The sequence below is a fragment of the Budorcas taxicolor genome, chromosome 3 (assembly GCF_023091745.1).
Source record: "Budorcas taxicolor isolate Tak-1 chromosome 3, Takin1.1, whole genome shotgun sequence".
Taxonomy (NCBI): domain Eukaryota; kingdom Metazoa; phylum Chordata; class Mammalia; order Artiodactyla; family Bovidae; genus Budorcas; species Budorcas taxicolor.
The window spans coordinates 58,942,879-58,964,422 of NC_068912.1; the positions used below are offsets into that span (position 1 = coordinate 58,942,879).

At 41.1% G+C, this 21,544-nt stretch overlaps 1 protein-coding gene across 1 annotated transcript in view; it reads left to right on the forward strand.

Annotated features, from left to right (window-relative positions):
- The window catches only part of MCOLN2 (mucolipin TRP cation channel 2), a 62,510-nt gene that overhangs the window by 2,970 nt on the left and 37,996 nt on the right, over positions 1 to 21,544 (forward strand). The window contains exons 2-3 of the mRNA XM_052636681.1: positions 13,215 to 13,374; positions 21,233 to 21,406. Coding sequence (XP_052492641.1) covers positions 13,215 to 13,374; positions 21,233 to 21,406 — 334 coding nt within the window. The remainder of the gene's footprint in view (positions 1 to 13,214; positions 13,375 to 21,232; positions 21,407 to 21,544) is intronic.

Sequence of the window (21,544 nt, forward strand, 5' to 3'; positions counted from 1 at the left end):
GTTGAAAGTGGAATCTTCTTTGAGACTGGGCTGCTCTCTTTAGCTGAGGCTTGGAGTCCAAGCCCCACGTGTCTGTTCCTAAGAATGAGATCACCCTTCAGTGAGTTCTCACATCATGTGTTCTGAGCTTCATAGAGGCAAGTAATTTTATTTCCAGACTTCATTTTCTTTATCAAACGGCAATATTCGTTTCAGTACCAAATGTGAAAAGCCATGTTTTGGTTTGTTTACCTATTTGTTTGCTTTGGCAGTCATTCAGGGTTTTTCCTTCCCACTTTCCCCAGCCTGCCTCCGGCTGAGCTTTTACTCTGTTCTGAGTTTGGGCCCCACCTCCTTTTCCCTGCGTGAGGAGAGCTTTGTGGATGTGTTTCCCATAGATATTTATTCCCCCTCAGCTGGGAAGACTGCTTCCTTTTTTCTCCTTTGAAGCTTGTGTTTTGTTATCTCCCCTTGAATACATTTAGTGATTTTAGCCTAAAACATTTATCAGATAAGAGTTAGTGACTAGTGAGGCTAAAGACTGTGGAAAATTGTCCTTGGTATAATTCCAGAGGACCCACAGTTTAAAGAGTGGGCTTAAAAAAATATCCTATCACCTATAGCACCTAGAGGGAGTTGCTAGAGATAGCGTGAATCTAGGGTCTCCTCAACTGGCACTGAGCTGGGCTTGTCCAAAGATAAGGCAAACTCATCCCATTGTTTGAAGAAAAATGATAAATTATAACTTTGTTGTTGCTGCTGTTTAGTCATCGTGTCCGACTCTTTGTGACCCCACGGGCTGTCGCCCAACAGATTCCTCTGTCCACAGGATTTCCCAGGCAAGAATACTGGAGTGGCTTGCCATTTCCTTCTCCAGGGGATCTTCTCCACCCAGGGATCGAACTCGTGACTTCTGCTTGGCAGGCAGATTCTTTACTACTGAGCCACCAAGGAAGCCCAATTGTAACTTTAGTTATAACTTGATTACTTCTTTCAGTGTTCCTTCTCCTTACGGAGGGTCACCAGCATGACCCTGTTATATCAAGCACTTACTGAAAATGTTAGAGAAACCAAAATGTAGGCAATAGTGTAATTGCAGTCATCTTTTCCAACTTTTACTGCATTTGGAATCCTGTGGTGGCTCAGACTGTAAAGCATCTGCCTGCAGTGTGTTCGATCCCTGGGTTGGGAAGATCCCCTGGAGAAGGAAATGGCAACCCACTCCCGGACTCTTGCCTGGAAAATTCCATGGACTGAGGAGCCCGGTAGGCTACAGTCCATGGGGTCGCAAAGAGTCAGACACGACTGAGGGACTTCACTTTCACTTTCATTGCTTAGAAATGGAGTTTTGCTTTGCTTTTCTCTCTGACATGGAGAGCTGATTCTTCAGGCTGTGTTTTCAGAATACATGTTCAGAACGAGCACTTTGAAAATGCTAAGACCTAGTTCTGCTTTCCTGCTGACCTGAGGCAGCAAAGTAATGATGGGAGATGATTTTATGGGAACTTGGTGGCACAGTTGTCTTTAGGGAAATTCCTGAAAGTTGTAGCATGCTCATCTTTTATGGGTGACTACAGGAAAACGAAAAGCCCCTAGTCTGTTTTCCGGGTGTTTCTCAGAATTAGAATGAGCATGTCATTTTTGTTTTGAGTGCTGTGCTGAGAAGGTAACTATGGTTTCTTTGACTTTTTTTTTTAAAACTTACTTTTAACTGGGGTTCAACTACCCTAGAGCCTGAGCTATCTGGACATCTCTTTTTCTGTCTTCTGAGGTTAGCAAATCTTGAGAAAATAAGTTCATTGTAGGAACTAGAGTGAACAAACAAACAAACAAACAAGCCCATGTGGAAGTTTGGGATTGCGTTAAAATCTTCCGTCTGCCAGATTTCCTAGGACATTCACCCTAGGGTCAGCATGATCATTGCTGTAGAAACCCCGAATTTTTGTCTGCATTTACTTCCCCTGATTCTCCTCCTCCTATTCACTGCTCACAAACTAAGGGCAGGGACATATTGGATTATCTGATATGTGTTATTAGGCTCTGTGAAATAGCTTATTTTAACTCAGAATGATAACTTCGAGAATTCATGTTAATCACCCCAAATCAAGAAAATATGGAATACTTGAAGAAGAAAATTAATATTACCTCTGATACTACTTCACAGAGATTACTAAAAAAATTTTTTCTGGTTTATGCACTTTTAGACTTTTAAAATGTCTACATAGAGCAATAAATGTCCACATTTTTGGAAAAATGAAATCTCAATATGTTGATTTTGTAACTTTGAAGAAATCTAACAGTATGTCGTAGACATCTTTAAGTCAATACAGAGTTACAAAGAGGTTTGCAGTGAATGTTTTTTGTAACCATGTTTTTGACTGGTTTTTAAACACTTGTAATATAAATCCATAGAGTTTTAATTCCAAGATCACAGATGCTCTTCTGATCTCATTCTCTTTTACTGCCAAGTGTCCTTCTTTACATTTCCTTTCAATAGATGGTTTTTGTGTGTGTGTTATTGATAAATAAAATTGAAGATAGAGTTTAACCACTGTGACTGTTAGCAAGTTTGTTGTTAAATGACCATTGGCTAATTTCTTAAAGTTATAACTTTTTGTGTTAAGATCTGTCAGTTATTTTCATTGGCTTCTGAACTTTCTCATACTTAGAGAGGCATGTTAAATTATATTTTAAAAAATTCTATCTTATGGTTCTATCAACTTTATTTTTTTTAATGTGCCTAAGTTTTATTTTTGCATTTGGTTTCAGGGAAGACTCTAGCTTTCTCTCTCCCCAGTGGATCACAAATTTTCATAACAATTCATTGAATAATTCATTCTTTGGACAGACTTCAGGAATATTAATTGAAACAAAATAAGTTTTTTAATCAGCAAACCAAGCAACTAAACTATCTAAAACCCTCTAATATATCTTGGCTAAGATATTTTGATGTTGGGAGGGGTTGGGGGCAGGAGGAGAAGGGGACGACAGAGGATGAGATGGCTGGATGGTATCACTGACTCGATGGACGTGAGTCTGAGTGAACTCCGGGAGATGGTGATGGACAGGGAGGCCTGGTGTGCTACGATTCATGGGGTCACAAAGAGTCGGACACGACTGAGTGACTGAACTGAACTGAATTGAAGATATTTTCAGTATATTTTAAATTTAATTTTTTGTATCAATGATTTTAGACTCTCTATTAGATTTTTTTATTTGTTGTTATTTTATTATTATTATTATTTGATCTTAATGGGTGCTGGCCAAGGAAAAGTTCACACAATTAGGACTGTCATCTTTTTTCACTGACTCATTTCTTTTTTCTAAAAAATATTCACTGAGCATCAGTCATGTGTTACCTACTCTGTGGTATTCTGGGAATATAGTCATAAGCAAGACTGGGTCTTTATGACGTTCTCTTGTAGGGAAGACCAAAACAAAGATTTCAAAGTCAGTTATGAAGGAAATTAACTGATGAGAGAGGCTGTGGAGAAGTCCTATTTTAACAAAGTGATCAAGGAGCCCACCTGAAGAGGTGTTGCTTGAGCTAAGGAGTGAAGGTGAGAAGGATCTGGATGTGTGGGGAGTTGGGGGGATGGCAGAAGGGTAGGTGAAGTGGCAAGTGCGCATGCCCAGAGCCAGGAGGGAGGTGTAGTGGGGTGGTGAGGAGGAGGAAGAGAGGGTATGGGAAGGAATGGGCAGGGAACTTTTAGGCCATGGCAAGAGGGCTGGATTTCAGGCTGAGAGCAGGGGGAAGCCACTACAGGGTAGAGGAGTGATATCTGCCTTACACTTTTAGACTTCCTCCTCTGGCTACCACGTGGAAAATTGGGAAATTGGCGTCGTTTTCTGGTGAGGGATGATGATGCTGGGCCCAGGGAGTCTGCAGTGGGTGTAGAGGGAAGGGAGCCACTCCACGCTGTGTTTTGAAGGAAAACTTGCTCAAGTAGGTATGAGGGTTGACGAAGACGAAAAATCAAAGCGTGACTCTGGAGCAAAAGTTCCTGTACTTTGCTGCATGTTAGAATCGCCTGGAAAGCTTATCAAAATCTCCATGCCCAGTCTATACCTGTGTGTGTGCTAAGTTGCTTCATTCATGTCCAACTCTTTGCGACCCTATGGACTGTAACCCACTAGGCTCCTCGGTGGATGGGATATTCCAGGCAAGAAAACTGGAGTGAGTTGCCATGCCCTCCTCCAGGGGATGTTCCCAACCCAGGGACTGAACCCGCATCCCTTAAGTCTCCTGCACTAGCAGGTGGGTTCTTTACCACTAGCTCCACCTGGCTTATACCTGGTCACCAATTAAATCAGAATGTCTTGGCACTGAAACCTTTGAAAAATCCCCAGATGATGACTATGCAGCCAGTGTGGAGGACCACTGACAGAATGAGGGTTTGCAGCTGAAACATCTGGATGGATGGATGTAATCATGGTGTTGAGCACATGTGCAGAGAAGAGGGTGGAGGAACCCATTAGTCATGTGGGTGGAGTTTCAAGGAAGAGTTTGGCGAAGGGAGCCTGTTTGAGAGAGACATTTGCTGGAGATGTGAAAGTCCACATTGTGTAGATAATATTTAAAGCCACAGGACTCCATGAACTCTTCTGGAAGAGAGGATAGAAGAGCCCTGGGCTGCGTGTCCTGAGGCACTCTGGCATCTGGAAGTCAGAAGGAAGAGAAGCCAGTGAAGGAGACTCAGAGAAGCTCAGTAAGGGAGGGAGAAAACTAGGGCAGTGGGATGTCCTAGAAGTGGAGAGACGAGGTTGTTCCAGGTGGTCAGCTAGATCAAGTGCTGCTGAGCCACCAAGCTGCGGCCTGGGAAGTGGCCATGGAATCTACAGCAGGAGATGGTTCCTTCTGAGCGTGTCCAGAATGGAAACCCAGTGTTTGCTCTAGAGAATCTGAAGCACAAAAGTACCTCGACAACATTAAATGCTGGGTTCATTCCATCACATGTCTTTATTTGTTTTTTCCTTCTCATTTCAGTAACATGACCATTTAGAAGTTTCCTAAATTTATGGCATAGGGTGCTGTGGTCTGCCAAATTGTCACACTTTTAAATAAGATAAATTATGTTGGAAACATTAGTTTATTTGAATATGCCATTTTTCCCCTTCATTCCTGACCGTCTTATAGGCCATTGCTCTTTAAGAAATACTAATTCAGGGATCAAAAAGGGACACTGGACAAGGATTCTTAAGGGATTCTTGGATCCGATTCTATTCTAAATTGGATTTTTATAGCTGGGGGCAAATTGCAGCCCCTAGGCACGTTAGTTGCCTCATTTGTGAAATGAAGAAATATGAACAGGTAATCTCTAAGGTAAGGAGTTCAAACTGGGTGCACATTAGAATCACTTGAGGAGCTTTTTAAAAGCCCCAATGCCCAGGCTGGATCCACACCAATCAGGCCAGAATCTCTGAGGGGAGAAACGGGGTATCAGTACTTCTGAGGTGCCCCAGGTGACTTGGTGTGCAACCAGATGTGGAAACAATAATCTAGCTCTAATACTGAATTATTCTGTCCTCGGTATACATGCATTCCTGCCCTCAAAATCAGGAAGAGGGGAGGAATGAATAGTGGATGGCAACAGTGTCTGTCCTGGGGGATCTCAGACTTCCTCACACAGGAAGGGATTAAAGGCTACTCTCCACAGAAATGAGGGGGTAAAGAAAGAGGTGGAGATGGAATCCAGGAAATGTGGAATCCAATTTGGGAAGGAGGCAAAGAGAATTTCCAAACTGATGCCCCCTGAAAAGGAATTATAAAGCAACCCATGTAGCTGGAGGGTTTCCCTGGCGGCTCAGACAGTAAAGACTTTGCCCGCAGTGAAGGACACCTGGGTTCGATTCCTTGGTTGGGAAGATCCCCTGGAGAAGGGAATGACAACCCATTCCAGTATTCTTACCTGGAGAATCCCATGGACAGAGGAGCCTGGTGGGCCCCAGTCCATGGCATTGCAAAGAGTCGGACACGACTGAGGAACTCAAACATATGTAGTTGGAACAGGAGGATGAGGGCTACAGGAATGATATCTCTGGAGGAGAAGAGAATTGACAGGATGCCCAGCCTGGTTGACTGTACTGAAAAGGAGCTGGCAGGTTCATCAGAGTTTGATGCTAAAGCCGTGGTTGGTATGTGGAAAACTAAGCAAATGAGGAAAAAAGCAGTTAACTCCAGAAAGAAAATTTTGTAAGTGAGAATGTAAAATCACAGTGTACTGATGGCTCAACTCTAAAGAGTATTTGCATATTCACTTCATAATTTCTAAATGTTAGTTTATCCGAAATTTTTATTAGAACTTCGTTGGGAAGATGAGAGGGGAGGTAAACTGTGAATGTTGCCTGGTGGGGGCCAGCTATAAGAGCTATATTCTTATGTCTCTCAGTAGGATATAAACTGATAATATCCAAAGAGAAAAAAAATTATGGAATAATATTATTTAGAAATATTAAGTAAATAGAAACAACAAAAACCCAAATAAAAGTGGTTGTCCCTAAGGGGCAGAACTAGGAATGTGGTTCATTGTAGTCCTTTTAAAATTATGTACACAGTTAAGTTGAGGGGAGAAATGAGAGTGGCACCAGATCCTGGAGAGCTACCCAGATGTCGGTTCCTGGAAGGCATCCTGGTAGTACTTTTCACTGTGAAGAGGATGCAGGAAGAAGGATAGGCTTGGGAACTGGTTCACCCCACTTCCCCTGCCCTATCCTCTGTGACTAGGAGGTACTAGTTGTGAGTTAGCAAAAACATTCTTCTCATACTGCTGCATGATACGTGATATCTATATAGACATGATAAGAGAAGAGTTGCCTGTCAGTGTTAGTTTCCGTTTATTTGTTGGAGCCAGAGGAATAAACATCAATTTCTCTCAACATCAGCTGGAATAACAAAAGAGCAACCACATCTCAGTGGGGCTTCAGTTCTGAAATACTCGAGAAATCCTCCCAAATATTTTTGATAACTTATCCCCATCAGTTAAAAGGACATCTACTCTCTCTGAATGGATATTTACTTATATATTGTATGTAAAACTCTTGAAAGTCCCTTGGACTGCAAGGAGATCCAACTAGTCAATCCTAAAGGAAATCAGTTATGAATATTCATTGAAAGGACTGATGCTGATGCTGAAACTCCAATATTTTGGCCACCTGATGCAAAGAACTGACTCATTTGAAAAGACCCTGATGCTGGGAAAGATTGAAGGTGGGAGGAGAAGGGGACAACAGAGGATGAGATGGTTGATGATATCACTGACTCAATGGACATGAGTTTGAATAAACGCCCGGAGTTGGTAATGGACAGGGAAGCCCGGAGTGCTGCAGTCCATGGGGTCGCAAAGAGTTGGACACAACTGAGCAACTCAACTGAACTGAACTGAAAACCGTACATACTATAAGACAGGTAAAACGAGCATTTTAAGGGATGCGACTGATGAGGGTGTTAAAAAGAATTGCTAAGTGCAGTGACTTTATGGTGTGATTATCATTCACAACATCATTATATAATGTCTTAGGGTACAATATATACACTTAGGGCCAGGTTCATCACGTAACAATAGTAGATTTTGTTAGCATTTTACATACTCTCTTGATAAATCTATTCATTTCCCAACTTTTTTTCAGATCAGATTTTCATTTCATCTTTTTTTAAGCTCATGGCCAACAAATGTTGTGTTAGGAAAATGTTAGCTCTCCCATTTTCTTGATGTAAATTTAGATTTACATTAGTTTTACAAAGAGTCTGATGTTTTGCAAGAATCTTTATTCCCTTGCTCATTTTATGAGGATTAACTAAAGTGGATAATATACTCCAACAAAATGCTTAAGTGGGCTCATATAAACCCTAAGTGGTGGGAATGTGCTGCAACCAAGTTAGGGCGCCACCTGCTCTGGGAACCTGCACTCTCCCCCCATATTGCCTCGTGTACTTAAGCGAAATACATGCATCTGACTTTCTGACCATGTGAGGGGATCTTAGGTGTATAATTCATACACTGAAACTTGTAAATCTTAACTTCTCTTTGCCTGGTTAATACAGTTAGAAGCCCTAGCCCTGTCCTCTCCACTGTTATCCCAGTGGACAGTCCTGCATACCTGCCTTGTGTGTCTACACCCCACGTTGGAGGTCACTGCAGTAGAAAACAAGCTTTCATACCTCTTTTTGAGTAGGGGAAGGGCCTTACAAGCTGAAAAGAAGTAGCAGTCTGAGCTGGTTAGCATATTTACTGAGCAAATTGTGCTCATGGGAACATGGTATCATCACTGAAACTGGTATGTGTATTTTTCCAAGGCAAAGGTCAAAAACCTTCACAGGTTCCTTGGGGGTTTATGATCCTAGCAAGGTTAAGAATTGCTGATAATTTGTTCTGTTTTGTAATTTTCCAAAACTTCAAGCTTCCATCAACTCTTTTGACTGTTGATTTGCTAAAGTTGGAATTGCCCTTGGTCATATGATTGCCTTAAAATATGGTCATAAGCATGCCCTATGTTTAAAACCCTTCACCTACTGGAGAACTAGGGAAAATCCACAAATTGAGAAGAATAGGTCAAGAAAGAACCTTCGCATGTAGAGTTTAGAAAGCTTACATATTTGCATTTTCCTTGAGATACCAGAATTGTTTAACCTAAGTATCATTAATATTCTTTTCTATATTTCTATCATTCTGTCATTAGTTGATCATATTTGACTAATACTAGCTTCCAGGTCAGAGTAGGCAGTGGCACCCCACTCCAGTACTCTTGCCTGGAAAATCCCATGGACAGAGGAGCCTGGTGGGCTGCAGTCCATGGGGTCGCTAAGAGTCAGACACAACTGAGCGACTTCACTTTCACGTTTCACTTTCATGCATTGGAGAAGGAAATGGCAACCCACTCCAGTGTTCTTGCCTGGAGAATCCCAGGGATGGGGGAGCCTGGTGGGCTGCAGTCTACGGGGTCGCACAGAGTCAGACACGACGGAAGCGACTTAGCAGCAGCAGCAGCAGCTTCCAGGTGGCTCAGTAGTAAAGAATCCTCCTGCCAATGCAAGAGACGCAGAAGACATGGGTTCGATCCCTGAATCAGGAAGACCATCTGGAGGAGGAAATGGCAACTCACTCCAGTATTCTTGCCTGGAGAATCCCATGGACAGAGGAGCCTGGCAGGGTCGCAAAGAGTGGGACACGACTGAGCAGCTAAGCATACACATGCCTCTACCAGTGTACATTCTGTGCACATCCTGTATTTCAACTGTTGGCTCCCGTATGCTTGAGGGGAAAGGTTTTCATGCTTCCCTTTTCATTTTTCTTTTTCATAGTGCTAGGAGTACTGCAGTTATTCTCTAAACGTGTGTTCAGTTGCTCTGTCGTGTTCAACTCTTTTGCCACCCCATGGACTATAGCCCGCCAGCCTCCTCTATCCATAGGATTTTTCAGGCAAGAATACTGCAGTGGGTTGCATTTCCTTCTCCAGGGTATCTTCCCTTCCCCAGGGATTGAACTGGCAGGCAGATTCTTTACTGCTGAACCATCAGGGAAGCCCTTTTCTCTACCTCAGTGAAAAACATCAGGAAGGATACAGGAGTGTGAATGATTTAACACCGTGAGCGATCCCCATGATCATTATCTGGTACTTTGCCCTTTTTTTCTTGCCTAAAACTTATCTTCTTTCATTAGTTTTCTTAGTTAAACATTAATGTCAATTACCATTTCTTGAACATTTAGTGGCTATATTAATTGAAACGGGCAGCTAGAAGAATTATGTGAAGCCTCTTGGATCAGTTGGGCTGCATCAGTTTCCTTTTGTCTGTTCCAGGACCCTCAATGCATACTTCAGTTTGAGCACTTAACACATTTTATTGTACTCTTATCTCTTCACATTTCTCCCTTCCACTGGACTGAGCTCCTGGAAGGCAGGAGAATGTCTCTTGCAGAGCTTGGCTCACAACTATTCACCAAGCACTTGACCTACTGCCCCTATATTTCTGCCACTGTTTTCCAGAAAGCAACCTCCTCTTTCTTCAGTACAGGGTTTCTCACACTGGGGGCTGGGAGTATGTTCTAGGGAGGAGTTTCCATGGCCTTATTTTCAGGGTGCTATCACAACTTTGCCGATGCCCTTTTCATTTTATTAAGTGAAAAGACATTGTGAATCATCAGGATGAATACATTAGCTGCACAGAGCCACTGAAATGATGGTGGTAAACACTAAAGCCCGCAAGGCTTCCACAGGACTGTTCTCAGGGGTCTGAAGTTTCCTGTTGGAGGCTGTGGCTCTCAGGCACAGTTAATATGTCACCTTATTCTTAGAAATGCCTCCCTCAATGCTCCTTGCCGAGAGCCCTGTAGCATCTACCACTCCGTGTATTAGGACACATAATGGGATTCCTTCTCTGGCTTTCTGAATCCGTCTCCCTTGCTTCCATGATACATTTTTTTTTCTTTTGAAAAAATTTATTATTTAATTGGAGGATAATTGCTTTACAGTATTGTGTTGGCTTCTGCCATACAACAATGTGAATCAGCCATAAGTACATATATGTCCTCTTGAACCTTCCCCGACCCACCCCCCCCACCCCATCCCACCCTCTAGGTTGTCACAAAGTACTGGGTTGAGCTCCCAGTGTGTTGTAGAGCAACTTCCCATTGGCTGTTTTACACATGGTAATGTATTAACATATGTTTCAATTCTACTCTCAGTTCATCCCACTCTCTGCTTTCCTACCTCGCTGTGTCCAAAGTCTGTTCTCTGTGTCTGCATCTCTATTTCTGTCCTGCAAATAAGTTCATCAGTACCATTTTTCTTTCTGTATGGTACAGCATCCACTGAGCTAACTGATAACTTACACGTTTGTATTAACAAATCTGTCTCTCCTATCGGATGCTGAACATCTGAGCTTCAGGAAACCTATTTATGTTTATGTCCTAAGCACCCAGTACAGTAGCTCAGCATAGCAAGTGCTCGGTAATTTGATTAGATGGAATCAGGAGGTAACTATAGCAGATGCAGGGAAAACACATTTAAAAAGTCTTCTTATTCTTTTGAAATGAGACTCATTTTGGTCATTGATTTTTCATTTCTAAAAGTTTTTTTTTTCCCCAAGATTTTCTTACAGATATGTTAACCTATATGTGTTTTTACATGTGGTAAGCATGGTTGTTTTTTAACCTGTGTCTGATTCTGATATACTTGGCTCTGTTCCTGCTGTTTCTAAGTTGACGGTTTTGTGCTGCTTGGTTTCCTTGTGGGCCTGGTATGTTTGAGTACCTGTTGGTCCATGTGTTTTATTTATCTGTTGGAGCTCCCCAAGTCTCAGGGTGAGCATCTGGAGAGGTCTACATGTGTTTGCCAAGAGAGGGAGGGCAATTCCCGTCTGAAGTTCCCTGAACCAAGCAAGCTGACAGTTTGACTCTGGGTCACCCAGGCACGAGGCTCAAAGGATTGGGTTGTGACCCTCATTTCTCAGTACGGATCCTGCCTTCCTCTCCATCTTCCTCTCTCCTTCCCTTCCCGCCTCCCTCCCAACTTCCTTCCTTCTTCCCCTCTTCTTTCCAGCAAAATAACCTGGCCTATTAATTCTGGAAATAGGAAGTCTAAAAATCAACTTAAAAATAGAAAATCATTAGCAACCGAATATAAGCCTTAAAAAGTCTTAAAATAACTCTTAAAATAGTTTTTTTTTAGCATCTCTTTTTTTGTTTCTTTTAAATTTGTTAGTCAAGCTACATAAGTCATAAGTCAATATAAAATATCATTACAATATTTCAGGTGAAAAGATCCCCAAGAATGACCCCCAATTATAAACATTTTCTGAGAAATGAGTAGCTTGAATGATGGCTAAACTTAATAGAATTTGTTTATTAAACGTACCATCAAGACATTTCTTGTTTTAAGAAACAGAAATTGAACTTAAACGGGCCTAACTCCCATATTTGTTGGCTCAATTTGAAAGTCTTGGATGGCTTCAGGCACAGCTGGCTCCAGCAACTCAAACATTGTCACAAGACAATCTTGTCTGTTCTTTGTTAGCTCCACTCCTTGCAAGCTCTCCTATGATGGCTTCCAGGAGAGATGGTTAAAATGGCTTCTAGGAATTCCAGACTCCGTCTATGCTTTAGGTCTATGATCCCCAGATTTTGCTGATTATGCATTCAACAGTAAAAGTTAGGCACATATCCCCAATGTATATATATTTGTTTATATTAATAAAATATATGCTACTATATTACCACTGTTACTTTATATATTGTCAGTAGAGCTCAATTTTTTTTGTTTTTAAGATGAAGACTAAATAGAAGTACTAATGTTCTCTGTTCTCCCAATGGATGTTTTGCACAGCCCTCTTTAGGGACTACTTAGTGGAAAGACCACATCTCTTCCATTGGTTATAATTACAGTCCTGTGTCCATATCTCATTGGTTCTCTTTGGCCTAGGTTCAGTCATGTGCCCATTTCTGAGTTCAGAGTCCTTAAAATAGTAAAAGCAAAATTTTTCTAATATATGAGATGCCAGGAATATCTGACTAGGCATAAACAGAGAGATGATATATTAACTTTAAAGTGAGCTATAGTTTGGAGTCTTATAATCACTGAGGCTCCATGGCTCAGTCATGTCTGACTCTTTGTGACCCAGGCACTGTAGCCCACCAGGCTCCTCTCTCCATGGAATTTTCCAGGCAAGAATATTGGAATGGGTTGTCATTTCCTACTCCAAGGCTGCAGATATTTCTGACCCAGAGATTGCATCTCTTGCACCTCCTGCCTTGGCAAGCAGATTCCTTCCACTGTGCCATCTGGGAAGCCCCCATAATCACTGATATATCATGCAAGATACACAGTCTTTTCAGAACAGAGTTACAAAACAGAGATTCTCTATTTCCATAACAATTCAATTATAATAGTCGGTGCTAAATTTCTGGGATTTCAAACTTAGAATATCATGAAAGTATCCCATTTAGTTTTTGTTAATACTCTAGTAACATGTGAATGGTATATATTAAGATGTTGGAATTGACAAGTCTTGCAAATAAAATCCTATTTTTATAATTTTGATGGTGGCCATTTGGAACAAGATGGATAGCTATATGTAAAGGCAAGTGACAGAGAATCCTGAATCATTTTCAGATTTCTAAAGTGAAAAGGATTTCACTGGTTAGAGAGAGTTTTGCTTTAAAGAATGGGTAAAACATGTGAATGGAAAGTATTCTTCAGGAGATTTCAGGCTGTTCAGTGTATTTAAAAATTGATCTTTGCAGAGATGCAATGGCTCATCTTGATTCTGAGGTGAAAGAAGAACGTCTGAGAGAAGACCTGAGGTTTTATTTCATGAACCCTTGTGAAAAATTCCGAGCCAGACAACAGATTCCATGGAAAATGGGTTTGCAGATTTTGAAGATAGTCATGGTCACTACCCAGGTAAATGATATTATCAGTTCATTTGTTTTTTATTCTTACCCCAAGATGAACCTGTTTTTCCATGTTCTGCCACTTGACTTTTGTCCTGAAAAGGCCACACACTCATGTTCATAAACCTCTAAAATTATGTTGACTCTGGAGGGCAGATGGTAGGTTGAAGTTCAGTTTAGATGACGACTTTGTTTTAGTAAGGGGCTCTGAGGTCATCTCTCACGGGTTGTGTAAATATAGATAGTGTTAGATCTGAAGTGGGTAGGGTTTCTATATCTGAATGAGGCACAAGGCTGGTGAAGGCTGCCTGGTCCAAAGTTCTGTGTTCTTGAAATCTTTCATCTTTCTTCAAATATATCTTATTTAAATATACTTTTGAAGTCTGCATTTTGGACCGCTTTGATTTTGGATTTACAGAATGCTAATGCTAAGTTTTCTTTTCATCAGAAGCTAAATGCTTAAGTAAACACTCCTCAACCTTACCCACGCCCCACATACCTCCCCAGGCAGGCCTGGGTAAGGTGGGAGAGTGTTTACTTAGACACTTCGGAGTGTATCAGGAGTGTATAAAGGCTGCATTGGGACTTTTTGCTTAAATTGAAATTGTTAAATATTTTATTATCAATATCACAACAGTCACCCAAGTTGTCATCCAGTTTTGGGGCCTGAACCAGTTTTAGAGAGGCTTCTCTGTATGCAATTACATTTGAAACATGTGTCCTTTAAAAAACAGTACTGATCTGGAATATTAGGCTCCATGGGCAAATAATCATTCTGTCATTAGTGTAAGTGTTTTTAAAGATTTGATTTCTGGAACACAAAAATTAATAGCTTCCTAAAAGTACCTCCATATGCTTTAGAACTGAGAAAGGTGGTTCCTGCTATAACTAAAGCTGCATCTTTATTCTTTGTTCATAAAGAGGTCTTGTTACTGCATGACACGCCGCACCAGCTCATCACATTTTAGGGTAAGCAAGCTACTTCCAAAGAAACAAAGATGAGAGGAACGGTCACTCTTAAATGTACATGCTTGGATTTTTTTTTCTTTAAAAATTTTTTTCATTTTAATTCTTGGTTTTGAAGTTTTAATTTTGGCAGCCTATAAAGTAGTGCATTGTTAGTATTACTTGGAAGAAGAAATAATGTCCCCTTTTGCCATTTGGTTAATTTTAATTATTCCCCAATTACTTCTCTTGCCAAACTAGCTTTCAAGTTTTTGATCTATTAATATTATTAATATTCTAACTCACCTAGGCATAAAATGTCATCACCCTCTTTGACTTACATTTTTGGTCCTAATAGCTACTGAATTCCATGGATGCTTCATTCAAAACTGCATCTCCTTATGATTTGCCATATTCACTATCTTGTGTCCAGCATAGACTCTTACCTTGTTAGTTAATTTAAAATATTGATGTGTATGAAGTACTTCATATGCTCCGCACTATCTTGGGAATATAGCTGTGAACGCCTGCTGACAGCTCACACATAGCCTAGCAGTTCCATGTGGTACGCACAGTAAGTGCTTTATGTATGTTAGCTCATTTCAGCCTCACCAGACTCCATGAGGTAGGTTCAATTTTTACTCCCTTTGAATAGATGAGAATGCTGAGCCAAAGAAAGCTGAGTAATTTGCATGTGGCCATTCAGCCAGGAGGGGCTTCCCAGATGCTCAGTTCAGTCCTCAGTCTTTGTGACCTCATGAACCGCAGCACGCCAGGCCTCTCTTTCCATCACTAACTCCCAAAGTCCACCCAAACCCATGTCCATCGAGTTGGTGATGCCATCCAACCATCTCATCCTCTGTCGTCCCCTTCACCTCCTGCCCTCAATCTTTCCCAGCATCGGGGTCTTTTCAAATGAGTCGGGTCTTCACATGAGGTGGCCAAAGTATTGGAGTTTCAGCTTCAACATCAGTCCTTCCAGTGAACACCCAGGACTGATCTCCTTTAGGATGGACTGGTTGGATCTCCTGGCAGTCCAAGGGACTCTCAAGAGTCTTCTCCAACACCACAGTTCAAAAGCATCAATTCGTCGGTGCTCAGCTTTCTTTATAGTCCAACTCTCATATCCATACATGACCACTGGAAAAACCATAGCCTTGACTAGATGGACCTTTGTTGACAAAGTAATGTCTCTGCTTTTTAATATGCTGTGTAGGTTGTTCATAACTTTCCTTCCAAGGAGTAAGTGTCTTTTAATTTCATGGTGCAATACCATCTGCAGTGATTTTGGAGCCCAGAAAAATAAAGTCAGCCGCTGTTTCCACTGTTTCCCCATCTATTTGCCATGATGGCGCTAGAGATAAAGAATCCTCCTGCCAATGCAGGAGATGTAAGAGTTGCAGCTTCAATCCCTGGGTCAGGAAGATACCCTGCAGTAAGAAATGACAACCCACTTCAATATTCTTGCCTGGAGAATCCCATGGACAGAGGAACCTGGCGGGCTACAGTCCATGGGGTTGTGAAGAGTTGGACATGACTGAAGGAACTTAGCATGCATATATTCAGCCAGGAAGAGGCAGAGTCAGGATTTGAGCCCTGGTAGTCTCGCTCTAGAGTCTGCACTCGTTTTCTCATATTGTTTCTTTCCAGATGTAGAGCCTCAGAGTTTGCACTTGAGAAATACACACAAGTTAACTGGGCTGCTTCTGGAATTCATCTTATGCCTACATTTTTTATCTCCAAACCTACCAGTCCATTCAATACGCATGTCAGATTAATTTTTCTTAGAATGCTCTTATTGTGTCTCTTATTCTCAGAAACTTCTGTGGAACCATATTTCCCATACAACTAAATTTACTCTGTGGCCTGGGATTCACAGATTTCCATAGTCTCCTTCAACTTGCCTTTCCAACAGGTTTTCATCTGCTGTTTCTTCCCCATGTCCCACCCAGATGGACACACTCAATGATTCTGGCCCCTGCCTTGTTTTTCCTCCAATTACAGAGGAGCTCTTTTCTCCCCCATCTTTCAGCTGCTATTTGAAGTCCACCTCCCCTACCAGCCTTGCCTGATCGCTCAACATGTGTTTTTTCTTGGCTCACTAGTACCCCATGCTGGCTACATCACTAATTTCACTTTTAATAAAATATTTCTGGGACTTGATCATTTACCTTTTGGGTGGGTCTACCCTACCTCCCCTAATTAAACTGAGGTGGTTAAACTTGTATTCCCCTGTAGGGCCATTCTAATAAATTTTGCTACTTGGGTAATATATAATTGGAATGGAATTCTCAAAAATCTTTCTTTCCTTCAAATCCCACTTTTCCCTCCTCCTCTTTTTCTGTCTCTTTTAGCACTCCATTCTCAAGTCTAATGGAATGAGTGGTGTTTTATAAACGTTGATGGGAAAGAAACATCTTTTAAAAGACATTCCTACTCTACATTCTTCAGTAATTTATAATCTTGAGAGAGGTTTCCACATTCTTTTGCTAGATCTGCTCTTTTCCTCCCGTATTCTTTGTATATTATTAGAGTGGTATCTTGTTTTTACCTGGCACAGAATATTTTCTCCTCCATTGATTTCATAATCAGTTCTTAAATTCACAATCTTTGCCAGGCTGCACTTAATGTGTGGTTATTTTTCTGTCTTATAGTCTCAACAAATCTTAAAATCTAGTTAGTGGGGCTAGAATGAATATTTTTGTCATTCCTTTCTTGAAAATAAAATCATTTGACCAACACTTCATCATCTCTTCACCCTTGCTCTGTAGCGGACCAGCCCTCCATCATCTCTTCACCCTTGCTCTGTAGCGGACCAGCCCTCCATCATCTCTTCACTCTTGCTCTGTAGCGTCTGTTTCATTCTGCCATAGTCAAAAGGGGACCTCAGGATCTCCTCCCCAGGGTTTCTCTCTACTGAGATTCTTGGGGAATCCTACCTGGACCTGGTTTGAGGCTATACATGTGGATATTGTCTTGTTCTATGAACAATAGTATGGAGGGAATTTCTTGTTCTTGATGCCAGATGGGGGTGGGTCCAAGCAGAAATTATATCTCCATATTCTCTCATTCCCAAAGTTGAAGTAATGGGCTTTGAATCTAAGTAAGGTGGTGTTAGTTGCTCAGTCATGTCTGACTCTTTGTAAGCCGGTGGGCTATAGCCTGCCAGGCTCTTCCGTCCATGAGATTCTCCAGGCAGGAATACTGAGGTGGGTTGCCATTTCCTACTCCAGGGAAATAAGACGGTAGCTGAAAATATCAGTACATTGAATGCTGCTGTCTTTGTTAAGTTATTCACTCCCCATTCACTTTTTGGGTTTCTTTAGCTCAACTATGAGTGTGGGAAGAGGGGCTCTCATGTCCCCTCTTCTAGAGTTAAGTTGGCAGCTTTTCAGTTTGAGAGGTTGTATGGCCAAGTGGTCAAGAGAACTAACAGGTGAGTCAAACAGACTTGCTGTCACATTTCTAGCTGTTCCAACCTGAAAAAGTACCCAGCTTCAGGTTGCGAGTGTATAAAATGGGATGGACAGACTCAGTACATGACTCTGACCTTGTGATGGCCACTGTTCCAGTTCCTGGATATATGCGCATGTGTGTGTGTGTGCTCAGTTGTGTCCAACTCTTTGTGACTCCCATGCACTGTACCCACCAGGAATTTTCCATGGAATTCTCCAGGAAAGAATGCTGCAGTGGGTTGCCATTCCCTACTCCAGGGGATCTTCCTGACCCAGGGATGGAACCTGAGTCTGCTGTGTCTCCTTCACTGGCAGATGGATTCTTTACCACTAGCACCACCTGGGAAGCCCATTCATTTGTGTATCAGTATGTAATAAACCCCCCAGTCATGTGTATATTGGTCCCTTGGTTTACTTTTATAGCTTTCAAAAAGCAACATGACCTTTCCTTTTCTATCATTTCCTTGCAGGCACCATTGATAGACATCACATGCTTGAAATATCTTTTAGCCTTTGGTTGCTTGATTTTCAGCACAGGTTGGATGTTGTGGGACTTCTTATCTATCTTCCTTAGAACAGCTGGGGTTAGCAATCGCTCAATCTTTTGATTTGGTATTTAAGGAATGTGATCTGGTGAGGCTCAGATGCTAAAGAGTGTCATCTGTGTACATTCTCCAACAACAGTTGCAGTTCTGGAAAGCTAGCACCTAAATTCTTTCCTCGAAAGGGAAGCCCCAAATCAGAATTTTCTGCAGATGAAAAATCACGCAGCATAATAGAAGTGACTTTGGCGTTAGACATGGCTTTCATTCTAGTTAGGTGACATGGGCAGTGTAATGAGACTAAATCTGTTTTTACATATGTAAAGTGGGGGTAAGAGTATTAACATTTTCATAGGCTGGTTGTGTTAGTAAATGAGATAGTGCAGGTGAAGCAGTTAGTACAGTGCCTAGAGAATGATAGTTGCTGAAAAGTGGTAACTATTTTAAGATTATTTAGCCTTTTAAGAAAGTCAGACAAAATTTGAAAACTAAAAAACATAAATCACTAAAAAGAGTATGTAAGTTTGCGTGTGCAAATTAGCATCTGTTCATCGGAAAGGTCTAGTAATTAAACCGTGGAGTGACAGCAGGTAGCACAAATGCCAAGGTCATCTTGTTGAACTTGCTGGTTTCACATGACAGCGGAGTCCCAGATTGTTTTGGTGACTTTAGCAGGGTGAAGTTTGGGGCAAATTTTCTGGACTCTCACTGTCTTAGAAAGCAGATGATAAGATAAAGTAGGGAGATGGGGAAGAGAGTGTGGGCCAGGGTTTATAAAGGTTTGACTTCTACAGTTGCATATGTGTGTCTGTGTGTGTGCATGAGAGATAGAGAAGTAGAACACTTGTGAGGCTGTATATATGAAACAGGGTGTGTGAGATAGTATCTATGAGAGTGTGAGAGCAAGTGTGCAAGAGAGTGTGAGAGTGTGAGTGTCCATCTGAGTGTGAGTGGAGAGAGAGGCTGTGTGTGGAATGCCTTGGGTTTGGGGGTAAACGGTCAGTGCCTGCTAATTTCCCCTCCTTTTTAGATTCTAAGAGGAAAACATTAAGGCAGAAAGAACACACTCATTCCTGGTGAAGAAAGCCTTTGGCATCTAAGCCTGTGCTATGATACAGTTTAAGGGGAATAAGTAGAAGTTCTATCACAGGAAGATGGGTGCTTGGTGACAATGAGTGGGTTTGCCATCACAGAGGTGGAGTGAGCCCTGTTATTCTGCGTGGTGCTTTGATGCTGTAGATCTTGGAGGCAGGAACTGTCAGGTGTAAATCTTATGTGAGTTCTTGCCGAGCTAGAGGATTGAATTCTTTGATGATAATTTCCTCTTAGCTGGAGGAAGTATTATATAGGCCACGTTTCAAAAATGGTTTTAAAAAGTCGCATGCAAAACAGTTATGATTTTTAAAAATATTTGCAATTTCTAAATGTCAGATCATTTAGATTTGACTATCAAACAGTAAAACATGAGAATTAGTGGTTTACTAAGTATGGTTGAACATAGCAGGGTTGAACATAGCAGGCTTGAACCACACAGATTCACTTCTGCATAGACAGAGATATATTTCAGTAGTAAATACAACACTGCTACACAGTCCATGATCCACAGTTGGTTGAGTCCTTGAGCCCTCAGGGTGGACTATAAATCATTCTTAGATTAACCCCTATATTGTTCAAGGGTCAGATGTATATCAATTTTGAGAACCATTAATTTGAAATGCAAGTATAAGAAAAATGGATTCAAATTTTTGATAACCAAGGACCTACTGTATGTCATAGGAAAATATACTCAATATCTTGCAATAACCTATAATGGAAGAGAATATAAAAAATAATGTGTATATTTATATAGAGGTATAATTAAATCACTTTGCTATACATCTGAAACTATTACAACATTGTAAATCAATTATATTCAATAAAAATTTTAAAAAGAAAAAAAAAATCTATTTAAAAAAAAAAAGAAAAATGGATTCAGGCTTAACTTTGAATTTCTCCTTTCTCTTCTCCTTCTCTGTCAATAAAGGCCAGTAAGTATATTAGTCTGGTCCCATCACTTAATGGGAAATAAATGGGGAAACAGTGGAAACAGTGTCAGACTTTATTTTTTGGGGCTCCAAAATCACTCCAGATGATGATTGCAGCCATGAAATTAAAAGACGCTTACTCTTTGGAAGAAAAGTTATGACCAACCTAGACAGCATATTAAAAAGCAGAGACATTACTTTGCCGACAAAAGTCCTTCTAGTCAAGGCTATGGTTTTTCCAGCGGTCATGTATGGATGTGAGTTGGACTATAAAGAAAGCTGAGCACAGAAGAATTGATGCTTTTGAACTGTGGTATTGGAGAAGACTCTTGAGAGTCCCTTGGACTGCAAGGAGATCCAACCAGGCCATTCTAAAGGAGATCAGTCCTGTGTGTTCATTGGAAGGACTGATGTTGAAGCTGAAACTCCAATACTTTGGCCACCTCATGTGAAGAGTTGACTCATTGGAAAAGACCCTGATGCTGGGAGGGGTTGGGGGCAGGAGGAGAAGGGTACGACAGAGGATGAGATGGCTGGATGGCATCACCGACTCGATGGACGTGAGTCTGAGTGAACTCCGGGAGTTGGTGATGGACAGGGAGGCCTGGCGTCACAAAGAATCAGACACGACTGAGTGACTGAACTGAACTGAAGGGTATTAGTCGTTGGGAGTGGTCACCTCTTCTAATTTTATGCTACTTCAAGTTGCTAATATAGCTTGATGAGATTGTTTCTAGGGGGAAGAATTCTTGTCTTTTGACATTGATATGATTAATAGAAACCAAAGCAGTGAGATTTTTCTTGCTGATGTTTATAGATGAGGGTTAATGATAGTAAGAAGGCATTTGCCTTCCTTGGAAAATGGTAAAATACATATATTTCTATTTGATTTTCTTTCCTAGCTTGTTCGTTTTGGTTTAAGTAACCAGCTGGTCGTTGCTTTCAAAGAAGAAAACACTGCTGCTTTTAAGCACCTGTTTTTGAAAGGATATTCTGGTTCAGATGAAGATGATTACAGTTGCAGTGTGTATACCCAAGAGGACACATATGACAGCATCTTTTTTGCTATTAATCAGGCAAGTCTTTTGTTGTGAATTATTAATATCTAAACTTGAAGAATATATTGATACTTGACCTTGACCTTGACCTGTTATCTTAGCAAAAAAATTATGCTTATATTCTGGTATATATAACATATTAAGATATATAACGTA